The sequence below is a fragment of the Propithecus coquereli genome, unplaced genomic scaffold (genome assembly GCF_000956105.1).
Source record: "Propithecus coquereli isolate 6110/MARCELLA unplaced genomic scaffold, Pcoq_1.0 Scaffold456, whole genome shotgun sequence".
NCBI classification, from domain to species: Eukaryota; Metazoa; Chordata; class Mammalia; order Primates; family Indriidae; genus Propithecus; species Propithecus coquereli.
This window is the reverse complement of record NW_012150352.1, coordinates 1393002-1418667: the sequence shown is the minus strand read 5'-3', so window position 1 is coordinate 1418667 and position 25666 is coordinate 1393002. Positions and strand designations below refer to the sequence as shown.

The 25666-nt window shown below is 63.8% G+C and overlaps 2 protein-coding genes across 2 annotated transcripts; both read left to right on the top strand.

Annotated features, from left to right (window-relative positions):
• The first annotated feature begins 6928 nt into the window (after window positions 1-6928).
• On the top strand, window positions 6929-14574 carry SEPT5 (septin 5). The gene is made up of 12 exons (XM_012654994.1): window positions 6929-7078; window positions 7228-7238; window positions 11765-11861; window positions 11968-12054; window positions 12263-12386; window positions 12462-12596; window positions 12710-12827; window positions 12930-13031; window positions 13801-13897; window positions 13980-14115; window positions 14304-14406; window positions 14505-14574. The coding sequence occupies exons 1-12, from the start codon at window positions 7036-7038 to the stop codon at window positions 14559-14561; spliced, it is 1110 nt and encodes a 369-aa protein (XP_012510448.1). The 5' UTR covers window positions 6929-7035; the 3' UTR covers window positions 14562-14574.
• An 803-nt stretch (window positions 14575-15377) lies between these two features.
• On the top strand, window positions 15378-16625 carry GP1BB (glycoprotein Ib (platelet), beta polypeptide). Its single transcript, XM_012654949.1, is given in 6 exon segments — window positions 15378-15537; window positions 15540-15595; window positions 15598-15763; window positions 15766-15876; window positions 15879-15946; window positions 15948-16625. Coding segments are annotated over 6 exon segments (1227 nt in total). The 5' UTR covers window positions 15378-15389.
• Window positions 16626-25666: the final 9041 nt, after the last annotated feature.

Genomic DNA, 25666 nt, shown 5'->3' with positions numbered 1-25666 from the left:
TGCCCCATGTGTCTGAATGTCCCCCCCTAAATTCATGTTGAAATCCTACCCCGCAAGGCAATGGCGTCAGGAGGTGGGGCCTTTGGGAGATGATTGGGTCATAAGCGTGGAGCCCCGGTCCCTTCTGCCACGGGAAGTTACAGAGAGAAGAGGGCTGTCTGTCAGGAAGAGGACCTCACCTCTTCCACCAAACCTGCCGGTGCCTTGATCTTGGACGTCCAGCCCCCAGAATTATGAGAAGTAAATGTTCATTGTTTAAGCCGCCCGGTCTAAGGTGCTTTGTTACCGCAGCTGGAATGGACTTAGACTCCCTATAGCAGTTTGCCGAGGCTGCTGTAACATGGTCCCACAGACCGGTTGGCTTACATGGGGCAGGGACGGCGGATGGTGTGTTCAGTGTGGCACTGAGAAAGGTCTTTGAAGGTGGCCAGAGGCCCAGGCTGGACACAGGGCGGCCCACAGGAAGCTGGACAGGCCTGCAGGTGTGGCAAGCCTAAGGCGGCGAGTCTCAGGAACCCTCTGCCCGCCCCCATCTCTGGCCAGCTCCCCTTTGGAGAAATGTCGGTTCAATTCCTTGTCCTTTGTTGTTGTTGAGACAGGATCTTGCTCTGTCTCCCCAGCTGGAGCACAGTGGTGTCAGCCTAGCTCACAGCAACCTCAAACTCCTGGGCTCAAGCGACCCTCCTGCCTCAGCCTCCCAAACTGCTAGGATTACAGGCATGAGCCACTGCGCCCAGCCTTTTGTCCATATTTGAATCAGGTTTGTCATGTTGTTGTCAACAGTCTCTCTTTGTGATCCTCAAAATAACCTTGAAGAGCAGGTGTAGCCGAGACAGTCCCCTGAGGCACAGGTGGGGAGACTGAGCCAGGCCTCTGTCCCACACCTCAGAACAACCAGGCCCTGCACAGGGCAGGGTCTTCCTAGGGCACACCTAGGGCACAGGGTCTCTGGCTGGACCCCTGGTTTGACCAGTGTCTGTCACAGTGTCTGGGAGTCGTGTGCCCAGACCTTGGGCCAGAGGTTGGGCCGGGCCCTCCAGGCTGTCTCGGCAGTGAGGCCCAAAGCCAGCCAGTGGCGTGCTGGCCCTGCACCCAAAGTAGGAGACCAGCCTAACAACGCACTCATCCTGGGCCCTACAGACTCCCACTTCTCTGTGGGGCCAGCACCTGCCCACAGCCCCTGTGCCTGGCTCTGGGTGGCCCCTCCAGCCTCTGCACACACACTGGAGGCCCAGCCCTGCTCTCCTGGCTGGGGAGGCCTGTGGCGTGTTGATCCCCAAAGTGAAACCCCAAGGGAGGAGAGTCTCTGACACCCCTTCGGGTGTATGGGCGCCCTCCTATCTGTGCTGCTGAGATGCTGTGCGGCCCGCGGGGCTGGGGCCCAGGCCGTGCCTCCTCCACCTGCTGCCCCAGCTGCCTGGGAAGTCCTGGAGGGAGGACCACGTAGCTCATTAGCACTGTTCTGCCAAGGAGGCCACACAGCTGCTCACTGGGCCAGAGCAGGGCAGGACCCACCTAGAGTGGCCGGCAGCTGCAGGGGTTGTACAGAGTCCCGGCTGCAAGAATGAGCCTTTTGGCAAGAGGCCCAGGGAGGGGACTGAGGTCAGTGGCTGCTTTGTCCTGCACGGTCCTGCTTGGGCCTCCCAGGCCCAGCTCTAAGGTGCACCCTGGCGATGGTTCTTTGGTCTGAATCTGCTCAGCCACCCTGAGGGGACCTGGCCAGAAGCAGGCAGGGCTGATGGCCAAGGCCTGTGCCTCCTCCCTGCCATTCTGAGCCACTGGTGAAGGCAACAGCCCCTCCTCTCTGTCAAAAGTGGCCCTGTGGGGGAGGGGCTTCGTCTCCTGCCATGCCCCTATCTGAAGGGGACCCTGCAGCACCCTGCTTTAAAGGCAGCCTTTGCACCGAGGAGGGGCCGGGTGCCTTCAGCCCAGCGCATGACAGCTGGAGACCACAGGCACGCGAGGACTGGCCCAGGCTGGCGATCCACTGTGGAGGTCTGGCCCCATGCTCTTCACCCCCCAGGCAGGTGGAGGGGGTTTAGCAGCAGCCTGATGTGCACTGTGTGTGTCTGATTCCCACCAACACCGCGCATGGCTCCGGCCCATGGGTGTACATGCAGCGAGTGCCTGATGGGAAGTGGGGTCCAACCCAGGCCACACCCACGCAGGCCAGTCCCACTCTGCCAAGGGTCCCAGGCGTGTCATCTGGGGACAGCAGGCCCACACCCCGACCCCACCCTCTGCCCTTCTGTGCCAGTGTGCTGCAAGGCCTGGGACAGGCGGAGCCCTGCACACAAATGTTCTCTGTGGGCAGAGGCACCCTCGGCAGCATTTGGCCAGGACAAGAGGTGGGAGGAGACATTGGTGAGGAATGAGCTGAGACCTGGAGTCCTTCCCCCACCCAGGTACCTTGGAAACCAGGCAATGGATGCCCGAGAGGAGGGCCCTGGCAGCCACCTCCCCTGTGGGAGCCTGAGTGTGTGACAGGCCATGCGTTTGCACTCAGTGCCGGGGCCGACTGCACCCTCCCTGGTGGTGCCAGGGTGTCCTGCCCCGTAGACGGCCCGCCGAGTCTGGTTCACTCCAGAGGGGTCTGCAGATCTGTCTCTGGCCTGGCCAGGAGGTAGGGTGCTGTGGGAGCCGAATACAGCCCTGGGAGCCCCAGCACTTGGCCCGTGATGGAAGGAGGAGGGTGGACAGGGTGGGTTGAGCCGCAGGATCTGGGTCTTGGTGCTCCGGCCTGCTCTCTGCTTTCCGCAGGCGTGTGTTCCCATGGGATGTTTTTAGCGCCTCGATGCCTCTAGGAGACTCTCGACCCTGGTGCCATTTCACATCTCATTCATTTTCTATTCTTCCACCTCGGGCTTTTCATGAAACCACAGAGCTGCAGCAAGGACAGAGAGCCTGCCGGGACCCTTGGGGAAGGTTCTGTCAGCCCTGTGTGTGAACCATGGGCAGCATCCCTTTGGGGGGCCCCCACCCCGGGAGCACATGGTCACATCGCTCTTCCCAACTGAGTCATACTGCGCTCAGGGCCCCTACCCTGGGCTGCTCTCTGTGACGTCTCCCATGCACCATCCCAGAGCCCTCAGGGGACTCTGAAGTCTCATCAGATGTGGCTGCAGCCCCCACCCCCACCTCAGAGACCCCTGCCGCTCTGGGTCCCAGGCTGGCTCGCTGGCACGGAGCACAGTCGCCCTTTGTGGCACTTGCTCCAGCTGCCCAGGGAGTCGGGCAGTGGTGTGGAGCGAGGCTCAGCTCCCTGGGAACCCGCTCTGTCCACCCCTGCAAGACACAGGCTGCTTTAACTGGGGCCAGGCAGCACCCTCTTGGCAGGGGCAGCTGCTGCGTATTCCGTGCGCTTTCAACAGGCCTGTCTTCCCACTGGTAACGAGGACCAGTTTGTGCTGTGACCCCTTGCGTTCTTCTGACAAGGAAATCAAGGGAAGTATTCTCCAACAGTCCCCTCACTGTGCACACATTTCTCCTTGTGCTTGGAGACAGCCACTGTCTTCTGGGAGGTCCCCACACAGCCCCCTCAGCCGGGCCGAGCAGGCGGCCAGAGGGTCCAGGATTGGGAATGCAAGTGTGCAGCCGCCCAGACCCCACCTGCCCTGGGACTCCAGGCCCAGGTGTCTGTGCCACCGCCAGTATGAACTGGCGCTGTTGAGCTTTCCAGGGTGCCAGATGGGGCTGAGTGCTGGGAGCCCACTGGGCCGCATCCTGCGGAAAGGAGGGCACCGTGGACCAGCAGAGGCTAGGAAGGGTGCTCCTGGGTGGGGGGCTAGGGAAGGGTGCACTGGCACCAGGACAAACCTCCTGCTTCGGAGCCCCCAAGTGCCAGGGATCAGCTCGAATCCCATAGAGCTGGCTGGGCGAGGGCACTGGGGACAGCAGGGATGGGGCATGGGAACAACACCCACAGTGGACACAGGTAGGTGAGGAGGGCTGTCAGGGCCCCATCATGTTGACGGGGGATTCGGGAAGCAGAAGAGATGTGAGCTCAAGCTCTGATGAGCTGCCCGAGCGGGGCAGGGCCCTGGCCGGTTGGGACCAGGTCACACCTCATTGCAGAAATGAGGCCTGGGCTTGCTGGTCCTGGGTTCTAGTCTCAGCCGTTTTCTCGGAAACGTCGCCATGCTCTGACCTCCGCTTCCTGCTCCTACTCTGGGCACAAAGACACCCCTATCGGGCACAGGTCAAGGCTACCCACATCACCTGCTCCTGAGCACAGATGACAGGAGTTTTGTTTTTCTGTCACTGTCTCTGTGGCCACTTCCCCACTTGCACCTTCCTCGTCCCCATCCCAGCGTTTTAAAGGCGGCCTCTTGAGAATTTCTTAACTAAAAGAGGTTTTTTTCCGAAAAGTGTCAAGCTATTTGTAGCCCAACTTGGTTGAACAGATTTTTCTGGGTGTAGTTTATTTTTTTATTCATTAACTTCTTTTCCTTATGAATTAAAAAATAGCATTTTTTTTTCACACAGGAGTGTTTTATTTACTTCTCCTTGTACCACAGCCAGCAAACACCCACTTGGGCAGGCAGTTTTCCTCCAAGCCTGGCGCTGAGAAGAGGTATGTGTGTGTGTGTCCAGACCACTGCCCCGCAGCCCCTGCCCCTCCCTGACATCACACACAGACCCAGAGCTTGGGCATTTTGACGGACAGGACCCTCCCAGGGGTTTTGCCTGCACCGTTGGCCCCCAGGACATCAGCCAGAGTCTGAGAGCTTCACCTGGCAGAACTGGGGACACGTTCTACAGATCTGCTGACCTCGGCCCTGCTGGCCCGTTTTCCTGACTTCAGAAACATCTCATGTGGATACTTTGCCGGCAGAGCCATGGGTGCTGCCAGCCAGGGGGTCTCCTAGCTAGACAGGGCACGGCCTTGGTGGGTCTGTGGAGGGATTCAGGCTGTCCCCAGGCTCACAGCTGCAGGTGAGCACAGTTCCGAGGGAAGGGAGCAGACCGGGCCTCCTCCTTCCAGTCTCCAGCCTCCAGCCCCTTTGGGCATTTTGCACTAGGCGCTGACCCAGGGCCGTCCTTGCCTTCGCCATTCCAGGGAGCTGCTCCCAGTCCTATAGATCACACGAAGTCCACACTGGCTCGCCACGAAACGCTGGTCTCTAATTCATCTGCACTTCTGCAGATAATCTTTGGGATACGCTTGCCTTAATAAAAATAAAAATCACGTGTATGTGGAACACCTCACCTTTATTCATCTCCCATCTCCAGAGTCGTCTTAAAATCTATTACTCTTACGAATGTGCACCTCCCACCCTTTGTCCAGGCTACGCACTTGACCTGCTGTACACATCCCTCACGGCCAAGTTCAAACCCCTGACCCGAGGCTGCCTGGAGCCACCCTCCCCAGGGAGGGCCCGCACTGGCCAGGGCTTGCTGGCCCCATGGAGGACAGGGTTCCTGTCTCTCCTTCTTTATCCCCCTGTGTACAGGCTCGCGTGGGTCAGGATGTGCTAAATATCCAAGCACCGTTTTTCACTGACCAGCTGAACCATTTTGCAAAGCCAGGCCTTCTGAGATGGGATTTCTACCGAGCCCCCAGACTGATGCTCAGAAACCCTGCCTGGCCCCGTGAGCATCCCGCCTCCCCCATTTCTTTATTACAATTCCAAATTCCCCAAAGCTCTGAAACCTAAATGTTTTCAAAGCTCAGTGGCCAAGCTGGACCTGTGTAGCCATTTGTCGTGGTCTTTATTTATCCCAGTTTGTACAGAGAGTCCTCTGTTTCCCTACAAAAATATTTACGTGCTTGATTACGACAAGCAGCTCCAGCAGTCCCCACCCAAGAGGGGTGCCACGTAACATAGGCTATATATGAAAAAGTCTGAATTCCAAACACATCTGGGCCTGAGGCTTTGGATAAGGGGGTGGGATGCTGAAGTGTCCCTGCCCTGGTCACAGCTCTGGACTGGAGGCTCATAGTAGAGAGGGCTGGGCTTTGGCCACAGAATGTGGCAGAGTGAAGACTCTGGACTCTCTCATTTACTGAGCAAACAGCTCTGTGCTGGGTGCTGGTGACTCAGAGATGGAGGAGCCCTAGCAGCACCCCTCACCCTTCGCCCAGGGACCAACAGGCACAAGAAGGGTGGGGAGTAGAGGTGTGTTTCCCGGCTGTCCAGGGGTACCACCTGGGTGCAGCAGGCATGCTCCCTCCAAGGGGCCCTTTCCTGGGGAGGTGGTGACCACAGGCTTGATACTCCCTTTCTGAGGAGTCAAAGGCTTCAGATGTGCCACCTGGAGACACTCTGGGGATGTCCAGGCCGAGGGCACCTGGGACTGTGATAGGTACACAAGCCAGGAGGGACTCCTGTGGGTCTGCAGAGAAGTGGGGGAAGGGCAGAGGGAGGGGGCAGGGCCAGTCCTGTCTCACCCTCAAGCCCAGTTACTGTTCACAAATAATCCCATTTTACAGCCCAGGAAAAGAGAGGCCGGACAGCTGCCCAAGGCGTGTGCCCTGCAGCTGCCCAGGTGTGTCTGCTTCCAGAGCAGGTGTGCACAGCACCAGGCGGGCGGCGGCAGGGTAGCTGGGCGCGGCCTTCTGCGCAGGGCCGTGGCCTTTCCTGCCCTAGCCAGGAGGACTCCCAAGTCCACCGTGATGGAGTGAGGAGGGGTCCGCCGGCCTCGGCGGAATGGGCCGGAGCGCGCAGCGGGGCCATAGAAAGCCAGGGGCGGGCTCCGCAGAAGCGCCCACGACGAATGGTCCGAGGCCCGGCACAGACCAGGGTCCGGGGCAGGGCAGGGGCGCGGCCAGGTTGCAGGAGGCGAGGGCGTCGCCCGGAGGCGGGCGGCGCGGGGGCCGTGGGCGGGGGGGGGCGCCTGGGTCCCCGCCCCCACCGGCCGCGCCGGGTCGCGCGTGGGCGCGGCGGGCGCCGATTGGCTGGCGGACGGGCGGGCGGGGCAGGCGGCGGCGGCACGGAGGGGCCGGTCACCCCGCAGCCCGGCCCCGGCCTCCGCCGTTCGTCGTCGCGCCCCGCCCGCGCGCTCGCCGCCGCACGTCTCTCGCCGGCGGCCACCATGAGCACAGGCCTGCGGTACAAGAGCAAGCTGGCGACCCCAGGTGAGCCCGGCGCCCGCCCGCGTGCCCGCGCGCGCCTTTGTCCCCGCTGCCCGCCCGCCTCTCACGATGTCTCTCCGTCTCTCCCCCGCCCGCCGGCCGGGACCCGCCCGGACCTGGACCCGGACCGCGACTCGACCTCGACCCCGCAGAGGATAAGCAGGTACGTGCGCGCCGCCGCTCAGCCTGCAGCCAGACCCGGCTGGCTGTCACCCATTGTGGCACCAAAGCCGCTGGCCAGGCGCGACCCCGCCCCCGCCGGCCGTCATCCAGCCCAGTCCGTCGATTGTCAGGGGGCAGTGCTAGGACTTCTGGGGCTGCAGGGTGAGGGATGGGTTGGGGGGCCCTGGACCCTCACCCTCGCAGCAGGAGCCGTGCGCCCCACCCCAGCATGGGGGGATGGGCCAAGCGCTCCCTCCCACTGGTCCAGCGCCAGCACCTCCTAGCTGACCTGGCCTGTAGGCCATGTGCCTGGGGTCCTGGGTGAGGCCATGGTCGTGGCAGGCCACAGGCAGGGGTTGGGAGGGAGGAAGGGACTCAGCTAGCGCACAGCCCCTCAGCAGCCCCACAGGGCAGCCTTTGGCCACCCCACCCCACTCCCCTGCACCTTCATGCCCCGGCCCTCCCACCCACAGACACAAATTTCAGTGTACTGCTTTGTGGCTGGGCCTCTTCCCCAGCCTGGGAGCCTCCAAGGCCCGATCTGAGTCATCTTGGTGCTCAGCTCTGGGCCTCGCACCCAGTGGGTACATATAGGCTGTGGCTTCCCAAAAGGGCTGGCCTGGTCCCCACCCTCCAGGAATACAGGACTCCACGGGAGGCAGGCCTGGGCACCCACGCTGAAAACCCAGATGAGCTCAGGGTTCACAAAGCCGTGAGACTCTGAGGGTGGGGTGGGGGTTGGTAACCAGGTGGGCTGGGGACTCTGGGGTTGCCCTGCTAGTGGCCTTTCTAGCTGGAGCTCAGCCATGTTTGGAGAAGAAAGGAAGGGCCCAATTCTGGGATGAGGGTGGCCTTGGCAGCCCCCATCAGGGATGGGGGTTCACAGCAGCTACAGATGCTGGGCAGTACCCTGGAATCCCAGCTCAGGGTGCAGCAGGTAGGGCAGGAGAGGGAGAGCTGGAGAGTCACTGACTGCCCGGTGCCCTCTCCTGGAAGGGACGCGCCCTGCTGGGGATGGGTGAGGCTCATTGGGAGGGGTTCCTCTGGGGGCCAGCCTGGGAGCTGCCTCCCCATCGAAGCAGGTCAGACAAAGCCCAAGATGCAGGGACACACATGCCAGGCTATTGTTTAAGGGAGAAGAAAGGAGCCAGAGGCTGGGAGACCAGTCCCCATGGCTTCTCCTGGGCCTGTGGCGCTCCCAGCTTGGCCCGAGGGCACTCCAAAGCACTGGGCTGGGGGTCTGCTGCTCAGTACCAACTGGGTTCTCTTGCCCATTGCTGCAGGGATGGGGACCCCCTCCTGCTGAGGTGTGCCTCCCCCGGGGCCTGTGTCTGTCTGTTCTTTGAGGTTGGCTAGGAGTCAGCCTCACCCCATCCCCTGCCCCCAGGCCCAGAGGGAGAGGGCACTGTGAGGAGGGGGTGGGAACAGGACTAGGGCCAGGTGTTTGGGGTGGCCATTGCGTGCCAAGGGAGCTGGGAGTACTTGGAGCTTCACTGGTCCCACTGTTGGTGATGGTGGTGGTTTTTGTTGGGCCTCAGCCTGTCCAAACCGTCTTTTCACTCTGCAAAAGGGGGTGGAAAGGCAGTGGGGGGTGCTCTGTCAGTCCTCTGTGCCCCCTACCTCCTCTCAGACAGTGATGGGGCTCTTTCGGCTCTGGCTGCTGCTTCCAGAGCTGACTCTGGGGATTCTAAGAATGGAAATGCCTCGAGAGTCTCAGGCACGGGAGGGGGTGGGCGAGGCTCTGTCATATGGCTCAGGAAACCCTGAGGAGTGTTTGTTGTGCCTCAGGGACCAGAGAAAAGGGGTGGTGGGGCCCCTTCCTGGGGGCTCCCCCAGGGAATCCACAGCCCCATTGGGCCTGGTTGGGTGATGGGCAGGGGGGTTGGGAGCTGGGAATGAGACTCTTGCCCTCCTGAGCTGGGCCTCCCCAGAGGCTGTGCCTTACCAAAATGGGGAAACTGAGGTAGCCTGCCAGCCACAAGCTCCATTAGACACCTCCCAGCCTGAGGCCCAGGCCCGGCACTGTCTATCTTCCTGGAGATGCTATAGACCTGAGATGCCAGCCTGTCTGGGTGTGTGCTGGGCTGAGGGCTGGGTCCACAGTAGACCCACGGGTAGACGTTGGGTGGTACTCAGACCAGAGGCTTCCTGCAGGTGAGGACCGTAGTGGGCTGGGACCAGTGAGGAGGCTTTCTGGGAGCAAGGGCTGGGGGATGGGCTGGGGGGGGCTGGGGCTGCCCCTCTGTCCTACAATGAAAGAATCTCCTGTTCCCAGCTATAGACCTGCTCCTTGTCCCCATGTGCCAGCAGCCTCCTGGCCCCACAGCAGGACCAGGGCCTAGACAGGGTGGAGGTCCCTCAGCCTGCATGGGGAGAGGTAGGGGCTCTGCTCCCTACCAAGACACCCCAGCCAGTCTTGGAGCCTTTCCAGGGCCCCTTTTCTGCTGCTAGTTTATTGGGATTCTGGTGGGGTCCTGGAGACAGGGAGTGAGGAAGGATTTGGTGGCCCACAGAGAATGGTTTCTCCACTCAGGAGACTCCTGTGCTCCCTGGGGTGGCCGCACAGGAGTGAGCCCCAGCTGGCAGGAGCTATACAGTCCCCTGAACCCAGTTCTGTGGGTCACAGTGGGTGGGGAAATTCAGAAGACAAGGGAGTATTCACTGGAGCTGGTGGGGGACAGGTCCCACTCCACCCTCCCCATCCCACCCCCAACACCACCACCCCAACGGAGGGGACATCTGGGGGCCACGGAGGCAGCATATGGGTGGGTGGCGCTTTTTGGTGGGCTGGCTGGGGCTTCCAAGTTTGGGGGGTGCCCATTACTTGGGCTGCCCTCACCCCGTCTCTCCCTTTCTGCTACCCTTTAAACCACTCCTGGGGGTGGCAGTCTGGACTGCCAGAGAGAGGTGGGCTCTGCCCACTTCCTGTTCCCCGCATGTCTTGGGGCGCCACAAAGGAAAAAATCCTCCCAACACGCGCGCGCGCGCACACACACACGCACGCGCGCACTGGGGATGTCAGCCCCCCCCGAGCGTGGGCGGGGACAGGAGCATGCAGGGTGAGGCGAGCCCGTGGGCAGTTGAGGGCTGCCAGACACCGCCAGGAGGCTTTCGGGCGAGTCCGCAAGCAGAGACCGGCGTTAATGGGGCCGGCTCCCGCGGGTCGCGCGTGGGTCCCGGGAGCGTCCTCCGGCGCCCTCTGGCGGGCGGAAGCGGCGCCGCATCTCAGGGGGCGGGACACCCGGCAGCCACTGACCCCGCGACCCGCCGCAACCCGGGCGCCCCCTCCCGCCGCGTGCGCGGCCCGACCGCCCAGACGCCAGGCCCGAGGCTGCGGGTGCGCGGCGAGGCTCCGGGCCCACGCGGCGCCGCGGCCCGCCCGCGCCTCTGCTCGGCCCTGCCCTCCGCGGCTGCTCTCGGTGGCTCCGCCCGCGGCCCAATTTCTAGGCGACTGTTTCCCGGCGACGGCGGGCGGGGCCGTCTCCGCCGCTCCCCGCCGCGAGCCCCGCGGGCGCCCGCGTGGCCCCGCCTCCGGGCCGGGTGCGGGAGCCGGGCCGGCCTGAGGCTGCCACGCCGCCACAGTTCGGGGTGGGTCCGCACGGGCAGGGGGATGGCTCGGGCGGCCTCCGGGGTCGGTGGCTCCCCGGATAGGCGACGTCCCCTCTCCAAGCCTCAGTTCCTGTGTCCGCCAAACGGGGCCGAGAACGCGGCTTAAGGGCAGTACCGCGTATAAGTCCCTCGCGATCACCCGGCCGTCCGGCTGACAGAGTCTGGGGTCCGATCGCGGCCAGCAGGGTCGCGGGGGTCGCCGCCATGAACTCGCTGGCAGCGCCCCAGGACCGCCTGGTGGAGCAGCTGCTCTCGCCACGGACCCAGGCCCAGCGGCGGCTCAAGGTGTGTGCGTGGAGAGGGGGTACAATGGGGGGGCGGTGCGGGTGCGTCCACTCGGCCGGGACGTGGTAGGGGCTGGCAGGGCCGGGGTTCGTTTGGGGTGGGCGCCCAGGCCAGCAGGCGGGGGGAGGCTCGGCACCGAGGTCTATAAATAGCCCCTGCTCCGCGCCGCTACTGCGGCCACCCCCGCGGCTGGATTGGGGCCAGACGACAGGGCCTCCCACCCCTGATATTCTGCCGAGGAGTGAGTGTCCAGGCCCCGGGCTTCTCCCGCCCATAGGGCCTTGGGTATGTCTGAGGGGTCTCAGCCCTGCTGCCTTCTGCCCTAGGAGGAAGGACAGGCTTGTGCCTGCCGCTGCCCGGCATCTCCACCCCCCCACCCCGCCACACACACAGTCTCTGGTCCCTGCAGAGCCCTTGCTGAGGCTGGGGCAAGAATGCCTTCTCCTGCCACCCTCCTGCCTTCCCACCTCCCCGCCTTTGCACACGGGCCCTCGCCCTCGCCCCACTTCTGCCAGTGACCCACCCTTGGGACTGTGCTCTCTGCTGTCTCTGCATCCTGAGCTGGGTAGGAGACAGGGCACTGGGCTGCAGGAGGAAGCCCAGTGTAGCCCTGATTGTCCACTCCTCCCCCAGGACATCGACAAGCAGTACGTGGGCTTTGCCACACTGCCCAACCAGGTGCACCGAAAGTCGGTGAAGAAGGGCTTCGACTTCACACTCATGGTGGCTGGTAAGTGGGCCGGGCCCCTGGGTGTGGTGGCTGGGGCTGCTGGCCAGCCAGGCTAAGTCATGAGGGCCCCAGACCTAAGCCAGCTCTTCACTGTACCTGTGCGCAGGTGAGTCGGGCCTGGGGAAATCCACACTGGTCCACAGCCTCTTCCTGACTGACTTGTATAAGGATCGGAAGCTGCTCAGTGCCGAGGGTGAGTGGCCCCCCCGCAGCCCAGGCGCTGATCCCCAGACTCTTGCCTCGGGACCCCTCGAAGGGCCCCCTTCCAGGTCCAGCCCCTGCAGTTCTCCTCTCACGATGTGGGTCCCCTGGGACCAGGGCCAAGGCACCAGGATGAATGGGGACAAGGGGTGGGAGGTGGGGGTGGGGAGGCCCCTCCAAACATGCCCCCCGCCCTGCAGAGCGCATCACCCAGACGGTAGAGATCCTGAAGCACACGGTGGACATCGAGGAGAAGGGCGTCAAGCTGAAGCTCACCATCGTGGACACGCCGGGTTTTGGGGATGCAGTCAACAACTCCGAGTGGTGAGCACAGCCTGCCTGGGAACGTGCCCGAGGGCAGCCCTGGCAGCCTGGCCTCATGCTCTCTCCCGCCCCCAGCTGGAAGCCCATCACTGACTATGTGGACCAGCAGTTTGAGCAGTACTTCCGCGATGAAAGCGGCCTCAACCGCAAGAACATCCAAGACAACCGTGTGCACTGCTGCCTGTACTTCATCTCCCCCTTTGGGCATGGGTGCGTGGCGGGCACGGGGCTGGGCTCGGGGGGCCACTTGCAGTGTATCCGCCTGTGCCGCCCCCAGTCTCACCGCTCTCTCACCACGCCTGTGCCCTGGCTGCCCTCTGCAGGCTGCGGCCGGTGGACGTGGGTTTCATGAAGGCATTGCACGAGAAGGTGAACATCGTGCCTCTCATCGCCAAAGCTGACTGTCTCATCCCCAGTGAGATCCGGAAGCTGAAGGAGCGGGTGAGCCTCCTGGGGCAGAGGGGCCTGGCCCAGGACTCTGAGGCCCAGAGGACCAGGTGGACCTGGCCGGCCCCAAACCTGACAGCCCTTGCCCCACTGCAGATCCGCGAGGAGATTGACAAGTTCGGGATCCATGTGTACCAGTTCCCCGAGTGTGACTCTGATGAGGATGAGGACTTCAAGCAGCAGGACCGGGAACTGAAGGTAGCCATGCAGTCTGGTGGGGACAGAGTGACGGAGGTGGCAGGGTCAGAGAACCAGAGGCTAGAGGGCCTTGTCCTCTTCACACAGGCCAGAGGAGGGCCAAGCACCCAGGTCAGACCTGGCTGGGAACAGGGGTCATTTGTTGGGAGTAGAGGACCTATGCTAGGGCTACAGGGTGAGGGGCACCCATGTTCCCCGCTGGCTTGTGGTGGGTCATTTGGCCCCATGTAGGTGTTTAGTGAGTCATGGGGCACTTGCTCGGATCCAAAGGTGATCCTCTTCCCATGGGTCACCAACAGAAGGGCCCTGCCCAGTGGCCACAGGGCTGTGGCAGGCCCTGGCTCCCACCTAGAATTCTGAGCTCCCAGGGTGGTGGCTTTGGGTGCCTCAGCAGCTAGATGGTGATGATGGAGACTAAGCCAGGGGCAGGTGGCCATCAAGGCAGGAACAGAGTGCCAGCAGGGCCATCAGTACCAGAATGTATGGGCTCGGCCCTGGTGAAAAGGGGAGGTAGCTGGACAGGGTGGTTCTTGGTGCGGGGAGGAGGGCAGGGGGGGAGCATGCCTGGCTGGGCACAGCCTGGCAGAGGCCCTAGGGGTTTAAGCTGCACGGGCTCTGGCTTCAGCTGGCAGCAGAGAGGCCAGGATCCCTTTGGGGAGAGGTGGGTGATGGTGACGCTGGAGGGGCCGGTGCTGAGCACCTATGCCCCTCTCCAACCACTGACCCTGCGAGTGCGCTAACCGGGCTGAGCCCTTCCCCACTCCCCCAGGAGAGCGCGCCCTTCGCCGTCATAGGCAGCAACACGGTGGTGGAGGCCAAGGGGCAGCGGGTCCGGGGGCGACTGTACCCCTGGGGGATCGTGGAAGGTGAGTTGAGGCTTAGGGCATGGGGCGTGGGGTGGGAAAGCTGCCCGGGCCAGCGCCCACCCACCGCCTGCTCCTGCCACAGTGGAGAACCAGGCGCACTGCGACTTCGTGAAGCTGCGCAACATGCTCATCCGCACGCACATGCACGACCTCAAGGACGTGACGTGCGATGTGCACTACGAGAACTACCGTGCACACTGCATCCAGCAGATGACCAGGTGCCCCCTCACCCCTCCTGGCCCTGCCATCCCTGCTGCCCGTCCACACCTGAACCCTGCCCCAACCCCCAAATCAACCCCCAGCCCAGGGGTGTGAGAACCCTGGAGGGCGGGGCCTTGGCAGTGGCAGGGGTAGGCCAGGCATCCCCCAGCCCACCAGCCACCGAGCCTCCCATCCTGCCCCACAGCAAACTGACCCAGGACAGCCGCATGGAGAGCCCCATCCCCATCCTGCCACTGCCCACTCCAGACGCGGAGACTGAGAAGCTCATCAGGATGAAGGATGAGGAGGTTGGAGGGGTGGGGGAGGGGTGGGGCATCAGGGTGGGTGGAGCGGGGCCAGGCCTCCTGTCCTTTCTCACCCCTTTCTCCGCTGTCCCCACCCCCAGCTGAGGCGCATGCAGGAAATGCTGCAGAAGATGAAGCAGCAAATGCAGGACCAGTGACCCCACCCCAGCCCCGCATCACCAGGGATCTACCACCGTCTCAGGATGGCCCCTCCTACCCCTGGAGCCCGGCAGGCCTGGACTCGATCCTGGATTCACCTGGTTCTTGGTCTGACTTGGACCCAACCCTAAACCTAGAGTGGCCCAGATGGGACTGTTCCCAACCTGGAGACACGGGGTCACAGCCCCTGCTGACCCTAATTTATTCTAAGCATCAACCCCTCCCAGGTCATTGGTATCTGCTCCCGAGGGGCCTGGACAATAGCCCCTGCCCAGCTGGGCCCCCCTGGCCTTGGGGGATCAGGAATCAAGTTGGGTGCGACTTCTGAGATGTCCCCTCCTCCTCCCAGAATGTCAGAGTACCCAGACTTCAGGCCCCACTCAGGCAGGCACACAAACCGCCAAAGAGGGGAACGGATCCCCCAGTCCTGCAGAGCGGACTAGGGAGCCATGCTGGGCCTGCTCCCGCGGGCCACCCGGCGTAAGCTGGGACCCCACTTTGTGCCGAGGTGGCCCGGTCCTTCCTGACCTCCTCACTCACGCGGAGCGGGCGGGGTCGGACGGCTGCAGCGAATGGGAACCCTCCGGAGGCTGAGGCTGGGGGCGAGGAGGACAGGATGGGAAGCCTGTGCCCGCCCAGGGGCCTGTGCCCCTTCCCCATAGTCCCTGCCGGACCTGGACGGCTCCAAGGGCAGGGGGCGGTAGGCCATCCCCCGGCAACTTCCTGTGCCTGGACGGCTGCGCCCTGCCCGCACTTCGAGGTCTCCCCAGAAGCACTGCCGCGTCGTCGCCCCCAGCCCGGGGCCTCCCGGACTCCTCCACCCCCGCATGACCCCTCCCCTCCACACACTCTTTGCTCCGTTTTGTTTAGTTGTGAATGCTGCGTCCTGTCCTGGTGACAGGAGAACAATATTGGTGAACGTCGCAGCGGGTGTCTGAGTGCTCCGTGCGCCCCTGGGAGAGGGTGGGAGCGGAAGCCCTGGGGCCTGAGGGCTATGGCGATAGCGCGCTATCTGCTGTTGCAGCGCCCGTCCACGCGGCCTCGGGGTTATTTCTGGCCGGGCTACAGCACTGTGGTCTGGGCGGCGGGCGCGCCGGGGCCTGGTAGGGGCAGGCGGCTTTATCGCCCGGCTCTCCCCCTAACGCCTCCCGCACCAGAGCCAGCCGTGCCGCCGTCCTCTCGTCATGGGCTCCGGTGAGTCTGGGTCCGGTGGGGCTCCTTGTGCAGACCCAGGTTGGGAGACGCTCTGGTCGTTTGGGTTGCAGCAGGGAGATACCTGGGTCAGCCTTAGAGGGGACTTCCACATGGCGCGCGGGTGGTCAGGGTGGAGAGGCTTGCAGGCTAAGGTGGCCGCGGGCCTCGGGAGCTGGATGGAGCCGGGCCTAGCGCTCTGGGTGCACAGGGACGCCGCCCAGGTGCGCCGCCGGCCGCCTGGCTCACCGCGCGCTTCCCTTCCAGGGTCGCACGGGGCGCTGAGCTTACTGCTCCTGCTGCTAGCGCCGCCGAGCCGCCTGGCCGCGGGCTGCCCCGCGCCCTGTAGCTGCGCAGGGACGATCGTGGACTGCGGGCGGCGCGGGCTGACGTGGGCCTCGCTGCCGGCCGCCTTTCCTCCGGGCACCACCGAACTGGTGCTGACGGGTAACAACCTGACGGCGCTACCGCCGGGGCTGCTGGACGCGCTGCCCGCGCTGCGCGCCGCGCACCTGAGCGCCAACCCCTGGCGCTGCGACTGCCACCTGGTGCCGCTGCGCGCCTGGCTGGCCGGCCGCCCCGAGCGCGCGCCCTACCGCGACCTGCGCTGCGCTGAGCCTCCTGCGCTGCGCGGCCGCCTGCTGCCCTACCTGGCCGAGGACGAGCTGCGCGCGGCCTGCGCGCCGGGTCCGCTCTGCTGGGGGGTGCTGGCGGCGCAGTTCGCGCTTCTCGGGCTCGGGCTGCTGCACGCGCTGCTGCTGGCGCTGCTGCTGTGCCGCCTGCGGAGGCTGCGCGCCTGCGCCCGCGCCGTGTACCGGCTGTCGCTCACCGCCCCGCTGGTGGCGGAGCCCGCAGGAGCCGGCGCGTCCTGAGAGGAGCGAACTGGCGCTGAGCAACTCAGGCCTGCAGACTCGACGGGACCCTGCCGAAGAAGCCCTCGCCCCAACCTGGACCCTCCTCGGCCTCTGCCGCCGCCCACTCTCCTAGACCGCGCGGGCCCGCAGGACCGGATCCACGTCTGATAGAACTGCCGCCCGTCCTGCTTCTTCGCAGGACGGGCGCCCGCGCCCTGCAGGCTTAGGAGGTGCAGGGGGGTGAAGTGCAGCCCCCCTGCCGAATCCCTCTCCCAAACGCTGGTGCTGAATAAACCGTTCTCCTACTGATGTGGCCGGTCTCTGCACCACTGACCTGGAAATTCCCTTCAAAAAGCACCAGAAAGTGTCCAGGGGGCGGTTCAAGGGGACACAGTCACATCTTCACAGGTACCCAAACTGGCCTGGGGGCAAACAAGGGTCAGTGTGTGAACTCTCCCTTGCCAGACTTGGGGAGATCACGCGGGAAGGCATAGAAAACACTCCAAGTGAGGATATGGTGGGGCAGTGAGGACAGCATGGGGACAGTGTGGACACAGTGGGGACAGTGAGGATACAGGGCAATGAGGATCCTGTGAAACAGTGAGGACACTATATACTGGACAGTGTGGACATGGTGAGGACACAGTGAGGACAGTGTGGACATGGTGGGGAGAGTGAGGGCACAGTGGGGACAGTGAGGACACAGTGGGGACAGTGTGGACATGGTGGGACAGTGAGGACACAGGGCAGTGTGGACACGGTGGGGACAGTGTGGACACGGTGGGACAGTGAGGACAGGACACAGTGAGGACAGTGTGGACATGGTGGGGAGAGTGAGGGCACAGTGGGGACAGTGTGGACACGGTGGGACAGTGAGGACATGGTGGGACAGTGAGGACACAGGGCAGTGAAGACATTGTGGGCAGTGAGGACACCATGGGGACAGTGAGGACGGTCACAGCAGTGTGGCCTCGCAGTCCGAAGATGCTCAGAGTAGGGGTTCCCTGGGTGGTGCCGGGCTGTGAGGACACCCTGAGCACAGCTTAGGGGCTTAGGTGTCCCCAGTGCGGGGACCATGCTGTGTGGACAGTGCTCAGGGCAGTCAGGGGTGGGTTGGGGTTGGTCCCTCTGCAGGGTAAGGGTGGTGCGTGGGAGGTTGGTCCATCTGGGGCTCCCTGGGCCACGGGGGTGAGAAGTCGGCCGCTGGGGTATGGAGCTGTGGGCAGTGGGGTGCCTGGAAGGCCCTGCAGGTGTGAGTGGGCGCCAGAGGTCGCAGGGTCTCTGGAATAATTGTGTCCTGGAGTGAGCCAGGCTCCCCACCACCCTGAACCCTCCAGACACCCCCAAATCTCCCTCCAGTGCCGCCTCCTCATGCCCCAGGCTGTGTACGCTGGCCCTGCCTCCTGGCTAGGCCCTCGCACACGCTGTTCTTCTGCCTGGTAGGCGGTTCCTTTCACACCACCATTCCTTGTCTGTCTCCTGCACCTCCAATGAGTTCCCCCCTCGCTGCCACCTCCCTCAGAAAGGCCCCTCTGACACCTAGACCAATGAGGGGCTCCCCAGCTTCCCACTGCCCTCCACCCCCAGCATTCAGCAGCCAGGCCCTCCGATTCCTCCTGGGGTGCCCAGGTCGCCACAAGCTGCTAAGTAGGGCACGCAGCACCCAAATGAGGAGGTGACGCCTTCCTCTCTATTGCAGTCAGCCTGAGCAGTGCCTAGGACAGGGTCCCACTCCTGCCCTGGGTGTAGCCCCCATCCGTTGGCCCTGTAAACAATGGAGACTATTCTCCTGGGATCCCAAATGGGACCCAGAAGAGAAGCCTCAGGCCCCAGCTGCTTGGCACAGGAAGGCCCCCGGCCCTCACTGGCCACCACTGACCACCACTGACCGGGTCGGGGAGGCTGCTGCTGACACAGCCTTTGTCTCAGCCTTTGTGGGACAAGACAGATGGCCCTCCTGCAGGGCTGATGCTATCTTGAGGCTGCCGGTCAGACGTGAGGCAGGAGCCACCCCCTCCTTTGTGGGCAGGTGCAGGGCATCCGGCTCATTGTGGTCTGTAGCCGACTGTCCGGTTGTTCATCTGGCCTTATCGCCACGTCGAGGGGGCTGGCCCCCTTCATACAGATGAACTGTCCACCTTGCTCTCCCCCCGGGTGGCCCAGCACCTCCAGAACTCCTGGTGGAGGTCAGAGGTAACAGTCGTCACAACAAGGTACATCAGTTACTCTGCAAACTCAGTCTCAACAGGGTACAGGGAGCAAGTATGCTCCCCACTTTCCAGAAGAGGAAGCCAAATCCGAGAGGGGAGCTCTCTGCTGGGCCTCAAAGCTTTCTTTGTGTCTGCTCTGGGAGCAGAGCTGGGACAGGCCCCTGGGACTCCCCCACCTGCAAGTCACTAAGGCCTTCTGGGGGAAAGTGCAGGGCTCAGGAAAAAGAGGCTAGAGTCCTAGGTGACCCCAAGCTAAGCGAAGGAGGCCCCTCGGGCTGTGGGACAAAGCCTCAGCAGGGACAGCAGGAACTGGTCCACAGTAGGTTAAGCCCACTGCCCACAGTGTCTTGATGCCAGTGTCTCGATGAGAGGGTGGCCCCGGGGCCTGAGGGGCAGAACTCAGGAAGCAGGGGGGCTCCTCTGATGGCGAAAGCTGCTGGAATCACAGTATGGTCAGACATAAGGAAGAACTTCCTGCTCACTGGCCAAAGGGGCAGCTGAGCCCCATGGTTCCTGCAAGATCTACCCTCATGGTGGTTCTCTGTGGTCTAGACAGGCTCGTGCCAAGGTGCTGACCTCAGGGGCCACCAGCCTGGCCTGTCCAGGTAACCTTCTCAGGCTGCCTGGGAGCCCCCAATCCCAACTCCTGACCCTGAGCTGACCCTCCACGTGCTGACCTTGAAGCCCCAGCCTCAGGAGTGTGGGGAAGTGGATGGTCCCAGCTCAGCGCCTCTGAATGGCCTTGCGGGGCAGGGGAAGTGCACAGCACTCCCCACTGATAAGCTGGTCCCTCTGTGGCCCCAGACCGTGCTTACAGATGGGAGCAAGAGGAGGGCCTTCTCAAGGCCCTGCACAGACAGCACACCTCCAGTCCTCGGACTGCCTGATTCAGAGTCCTTTGCCCCGCAGCCGGAGGACCCTGTGACCACACCACCACCCACCCATCTTCCCTGGGCTCCCAGAACCTCAGCCCAGAACGAGGGCCAGCCTTGGTGGACCCTTGCCCACAGGCCATGTCCACCACCCTCCTTTGCTTCCCAGCCCCACCTGGCCCTACACATGGCTCAGGACACTGTCCACGCCTGTGTCCTCAAGGTCCACCTGGGGCTCAGGTTTGTCTGGGGCCTGCACACAGCCAGCTAGTGAGTAAGTGGCCAAGGGGTTGGATGTGGCGAGCCCCAGCCGGCCCTATGGTGGATACAGCTGTGACCTTCCCCAGGCCCAGCACCCGGCGCTTTCCTCCCCTCGGGCGCTCTACTCTGTGCTGGCACCAGAGGGCGCCCGCGGTCTGCGGAAAACGCCGAGGCGGGGCGAGAGCGGACGGGGGGGGCTTCGGAGACAGATGACTCGGTCCATGGGGACACGGGGGCCTGGGAAGTGGGGGGCGGAACACGACCAGGCTGGCGGGGGCGGCCCTGAGAGGGACAGGAAGGTCGCCCCTCGTGGGGACGGGCAGGAGGCGCCGCGCGGCCGCCGACAGACGGGGCGGGTGAGCGCGGACCCCTCGCTCCCTGGGCTCCCACGGGCTGTCACCTGCGAAGATAAGGGGCCTCTTCCGCTGGCGCGGGGATATCAACCATGTGCCCCCTCCCGCCTCCTACTGGTGTTTGCTCCATAAACACCGGGCCCCTGCTGTGTGCACCTGGGGCGGGGGGCGGTGCGGGGCCTGAGCTGCTCGGTTCTGCCCCAGGACGGCCCAGGGCCCGGCAGTGACTCGGGAAAAGAGGCTCCGCCACTTTCCACCTTCCAAGCAGCCGGGGTGAGGCCTGAGCGTGAGCGCGGGTCCTGCGTGGGCCTGTCCAGCCTGGGGAGGGGCGGCCTCGGGCGGGCTGTCCCCCACCGCGGAGGCCTGAAGGCAGGGTGGAGGGTCCTGGGAAGGTCGGGGGCAGGGGGGCCAAGGCTCTGGCCACGTGGGGGGGACCGCACCCGCTGCCCAGACGGAGCAACAACATTGGGGTGGGTGGCAGGGCCCTGGGGGCCCATAGCTCAGCGCAGCGTCTGCGCCCACCCCCAGCGTTTCCGATGGAAGACAGGCGGCTGGTGATAAATCACCCGCTCCCACCCCCACCCACCGGCCACCGTGGGGAAGGGGAGCAGTGCGTGACAGAGACAGGGCCTGAGACAGAGAAGAACCAGGCCCAGAGAGGGAGAGACAGGGCAGAGATGGCGGTGCTAATACCGGACAGGTCCCTTGCTGAGGCGTCTGTCCCCCCAGGAACCCCTCCACACAGCCCATCTGGAAACCAGCTGAGAGCCACCCTACCCCCACCCCAGCTGACCCCCAACAGGGAGGCAGAGGAGGGAGGGAGGCCTTTGCAGCATAGCTCTGTCCTCCCCAGGACCGTAAATCAGCAACGGCTCTGGGGCAGCACTCCCCCAGCCCAGGGAGGTCTTCGGGGTCACTGGTCTGGTGACTGGGTCTGGCCTTGACTCTGTCCCTCCCTCCTTAAACAGCCCTTGGGGGATCCCCCAGACCCCCCCCAGCACAGTCCAACTGGCCTAGAGCCATCTACACCCAGTGCTGTCTACGTGGTATGCACACCTCACCTCCCTCATCTCTCTCTGCAGACAGAGTGATGCTGTGTCCTCACCAGGAGACCCCTGATGCCGGCCCATGGGAACCTCCCCAGTGAAGCCTCTTGGGGGTCTGCTCTGCCCCAGGGAAAACACCGTCGGTCCCTCCTTCGTCCTGCCTTCCTGTCACCACCCCCCAGGGTGCCGTGGGCCGGCTGGACAAAGGGTGCTGAGAGACCAGCCAGGTGGGTCCCCAGGTGAGAGCACAGCCCTCCCACACACACAGGGCAGGTGTGAACTTGGCACCCAGTGGGAGAGGCTTGAGAGCCAAGGAGGGTTCCCAGGAGCTGTGGGCCGTGCTCCCCACCCACTGCACAGACCCCCAGCCCCAGCCGGGCAGCTGAGCACGCTCCCCAGGGCTCTGTCCTGCAGACAACCCTTCAGGGCCCTGAGGTGGAGGTGAGGCCACTTGTGCACAAGGGAACAAATGTCCACCGTGAAGTCACCAGGGGCCGTCTCAGAAGTGGTGGGGTTGGGGACAGGGTGGGGGATTCCTTGTCTGGAAAGACCTTCAGAGCTCTTGGAAGTCTGTGCTGTGAGAGGCACTGAGTGTCCCCTGGGCTGGCCTGGGCCTGGTCACATGGACCGTCCCCTTGACCCAAACCTTCAGATCGGACACTAGAGCTGTCTCAGGGGAGGGTACATGGTGCCCGGCCCAGCCTGTAGGGGGGTCTGGCTTCTCCAGGATGTCCCAGGGAGAAGAGAGAGGGGAGGAAGGTGCCAGAGTGTGCAGGGGAGCCCGTCACCCATCGTCTGTTCATTCTTCAGTATGCAGCCATGTTTGGAGTCCCCGGCCCCAGACCCCCATCCAGCAGAGGCCGCCAGCCATCCTCAAGCCCTACTGATGGGGCCAGCCTGAGGGACAGGCCAGCTCCCTCCCCATCCTGGGGCTCATCTCACTGTGTTTGTGTTGGACAAATTGAGGGGCTCCTGGCAGACAGATCCGTAAGAGGCAGGGTAGGCGAGGGCACATGCAACCTCGGGGGCCAGCCTGCTCTGCCCTCCCAAGCCCACCCAGGTGTGGCTCTCTCCTCTGTCCCTGTCCCGGCCACACAGGACCCACAAAGTCACTGTGCCCCCAGTGGGGTAAAGGAGCCCTCAGAGGTGGGAGGAGTTTTGCCCAATGGGCCCCAGGAAGTGGGGCACAGACCCTTTGGGAGGCAGAGGGTCCCTACGGCAGCTGCCTCTCTTGCCCGGGCTGTGTGGACAGAGCCAGGGTGCCCACTCCCAGGATGAAGGCCACAGCCTGGGGCCAGGGGAGTCTTGCGAGCTGGGGGCGAGGGTCCCAGGGCAGTGGTGGCCATGGCATAGACCAAGGTCTCTGTCTTGGGCCATGCTGGGTCAACTGTGTCCCTGGGCCTCTGGGGGTGTGGGTCCCAGGTTGGGGAGGGGCTTTGAGGAGGGACCTGTGGACAGACCGAAGGCTGAGCTCTACCCGGGCATCTGCATGGAAATCTATTTTGATATGATTTGTACTGGGAATTTGCTCTTCTCTACGCTTTATTTAAAGATGCTCTTGGAGAATTCTAGCCAGTCTGTGCAGACGCCGGGGCTGGGAGGGCAGGAGCGCCTGACAGCCACCTGTCCTGGCACGCCCGCCCGTGCCCTTGGTGCCCACTGGAGGTGCTCGCTGCATGTGGACCGCAGCGCCCGTGTGGCCTGGGGGAGGGGCTGGTCCAGGAAAGCACCACCAACACGGGCCAGAGCGGGGCAGGAGCCTGTGCACTTGGCCACCCTGAGCCAAGGCAGCCTCCAGGCGTCCACGCCGAGGGGGTGCCCAGGAAACCCCTGACTTTCTTAACAGGAAAAGTGGGGACAGGCCTGTTTGTGGAAGCCCAGGGCCTCACCTGGCACTGTGTGCCTCACCTGGGCACCCCTGCACTGGGGTCCCTGCCCTGGGAATCTCTGGTGTGAGGTCTCTGGTCTGTGGAACTGTGATCTGTGAGTCCCTCGTCTGGGGTCCCTGCTCAGGAGATCCCAGACGGGCACCTGCTCTGGGGCCCTAGTCTGGGGTCAGTGACGTGGGCTTCCCTCACTTGGGGTGCCGGATGCCATGGTTCTGCTGTGGTTGTCTCTGAGACATCATCTGCCCCTTCGCCGTGGGTGGGGGCCTCCTGCTACGGGAATCCTCCCAGAGGGCCGCACTCCTGAGTCTCATGTGCAAGGCCAGCAGGAAGCCTGGCTGGAGCACGGGGGCATCCCCAGGTCGCCTGTGGAGAGGCATTTAGCCCTAAGGCCAACCAAAGGACCTTCAGCCTACACTCCATGGACCTCCTGGGTCCTGGGCAGACTTCAGTGCTGCTGTTGTGAGTCCCTAAGTCCTGCCTGAATCTTCCCAAATTCCTCCCTGAATCCTCCCCAGGTTGCCTCCCCAAGTGCTCCCTGGAATCCTTCGGCCATCCTTCCCACGTTCTCAGGCCTGAGCTGCTGCGCCCTGATGGGTCCTGGCAGACAACTGGCGTTGGAGTTCTGTTGACACCAACAAAGCCACAAGCCTGCATTGGCCCCACGGAGTCCAAGTGGGCAAGGTGGGCCACGGGCCTGGCGATTTACAGGCATGGCAGCAGGGCTGCGAAGGGACAAAGCTGTGTGGCCTCTCTCGGGTATTGGCACCTGGGTGTGCTCAGTGGCCTCTGAGACAAGGCTGGTCAAGCCTTGGAGCAGGTGGGACCCAAGCAGGGCTGAAGCAGCACCAGCCCTCATTCCCACACTTCTCCATGTCCCCGCCCACTCCTCGTCCTCTTTGGGCAGGCGGGTACTGGTTCTGCCTGGGACTCCCCACGCAGAGGCCCTGGTCCGCTCCCCACCAGCCTTCTCGTGGGCTGTCTGGGCTGGGTGGAGACTGGGCACACACACACACACACACACACACACACACACACACACACAGGTGCATATGCACGCACAAGCGTCCAGAGAAGTCTCCCTTCTGTGGGAGAGATCGCACCTGCAGGGTGGGTTGCCCATGAGGCTAACCCCACATGCTTCTGGGTGGCAAACGCGCTGAGTGTTCGACTCACACCACCGTGCGTGTGTGAGTGTGTTGATGTGTCAGAAAGGTACAGTCCCACCTCCTGTGTTAGCGTGTGCATGTCCCCACACCCCCATGAGCCCGTGTCTGCCTGCCTGTGCCCCTTGGGCCTCTGTCTGTGTCCTGTGCCCCCGAGTGTGTCCTCACACCTCCTGCTGCCCGCCCCTGTCCTGTGTATCCCTTTGGCAGCAGCTTGCCCCTGCTCAGCGAGCGGTGTGTACACAGAGGCTTATTTTCTCTGCCTCGTGGGCCAGGGGTGCACTCGTAAATCGTGCAGCCGATGACACATTTATCCCGCGGGCGGCTGGTGGTGTGAATTTATGGCTGCACCTCCCTCACGGCTGAGGCAGGACAGGGGCCGGGACACCTCGGAGGGAGATACCACCAGGCCACTCTGCTGGGCATTGTGGAGCTGCAGGGGCACAGCCAGGCCAGGAGGGGCTCAGGAGCGTCTTGTCTTGCTCAGAAACCCTGTGATTTCAGGGTGCTCAAGGCGGCTGAGGGGCTGAGAGGCCAGGCCACTCTGCCTGGAGGAGGGCTGGGGCACAGGGGTTGCTGCCCCACCCTGTCCATCTGCACCCCCACCCCCGGTCCTCAGCCTTCCCACCTCTGAAATGGGGGAGCAGCTTCAGTGCTCTGAGGACAGCATGGTGGCCACTGTCTTGGGTGGGGAGTCAGCCATCCCCTGCCACGGGGCCTGCTGGGAGCACCAAGGTTTGGGGAAGGACTGGCGGGAAGGGTGGGGTCCCTGGAGCCACGCACAGGGAGGAGGAGCAGCGTGTGGGAGAGTCAGGGCAGGGAGGGCCCTTCACAGCACACCTTCCCTCCTCTACCTTGCAAAGATGGGGAAACTGAGGCCCAGGGGTGCAGAGCCTCAAGACCTCAGATTCCTACTCCCCAGCATGCAAGGAGGGGGTCCTGAGCTCAGACCCCTCCCTGTGCAGCCTCCTTTGTCCAGCAAAGTCTGGGGGCGGGGCAGGGCTGAGGGTTCACAGGGAGATGGCAGAGCAAGGCAGTCCTGTCGGGGCCACAGCTGGGGGGCGGGTGCCTGGTGGCCTCTCCTCTGTCCGTCTGTCCTTCTGTGTTCGGGGTCGGGCCTCCAGGGGACCCTCTGCCGGCTCTCAAGCTCCCTCCCACCCCTGGTCCCAGCCCCCCTCACGGCCCGCTGTCAGGATGAGCGATGGCCATGCCCCTCCCCAGCCCTCAGCCCCAGGCCCGGTTCCCGCTCATTAGCCGCTGACACT

What these genes read in the sequence shown, in the direction of transcription:
- SEPT5 (XM_012654994.1), top strand. Translation starts at nt 7,036, where the DNA reads ATGAGCACAGGCCTGCGGTACAAGAGCAAGCTGGCGACCCCAG. An exon ending in ATCTCCCCCTTTGGGCATGG is followed by an intron (nt 12,597 to 12,709) that starts GTGCGTGGCGGG and finishes TGCCCTCTGCAG; the next exon opens with GCTGCGGCCGGTGGACGTGG. An exon ending in TGCATCCAGCAGATGACCAG is followed by an intron (nt 14,116 to 14,303) that starts GTGCCCCCTCAC and finishes CCTGCCCCACAG; the next exon opens with CAAACTGACCCAGGACAGCC.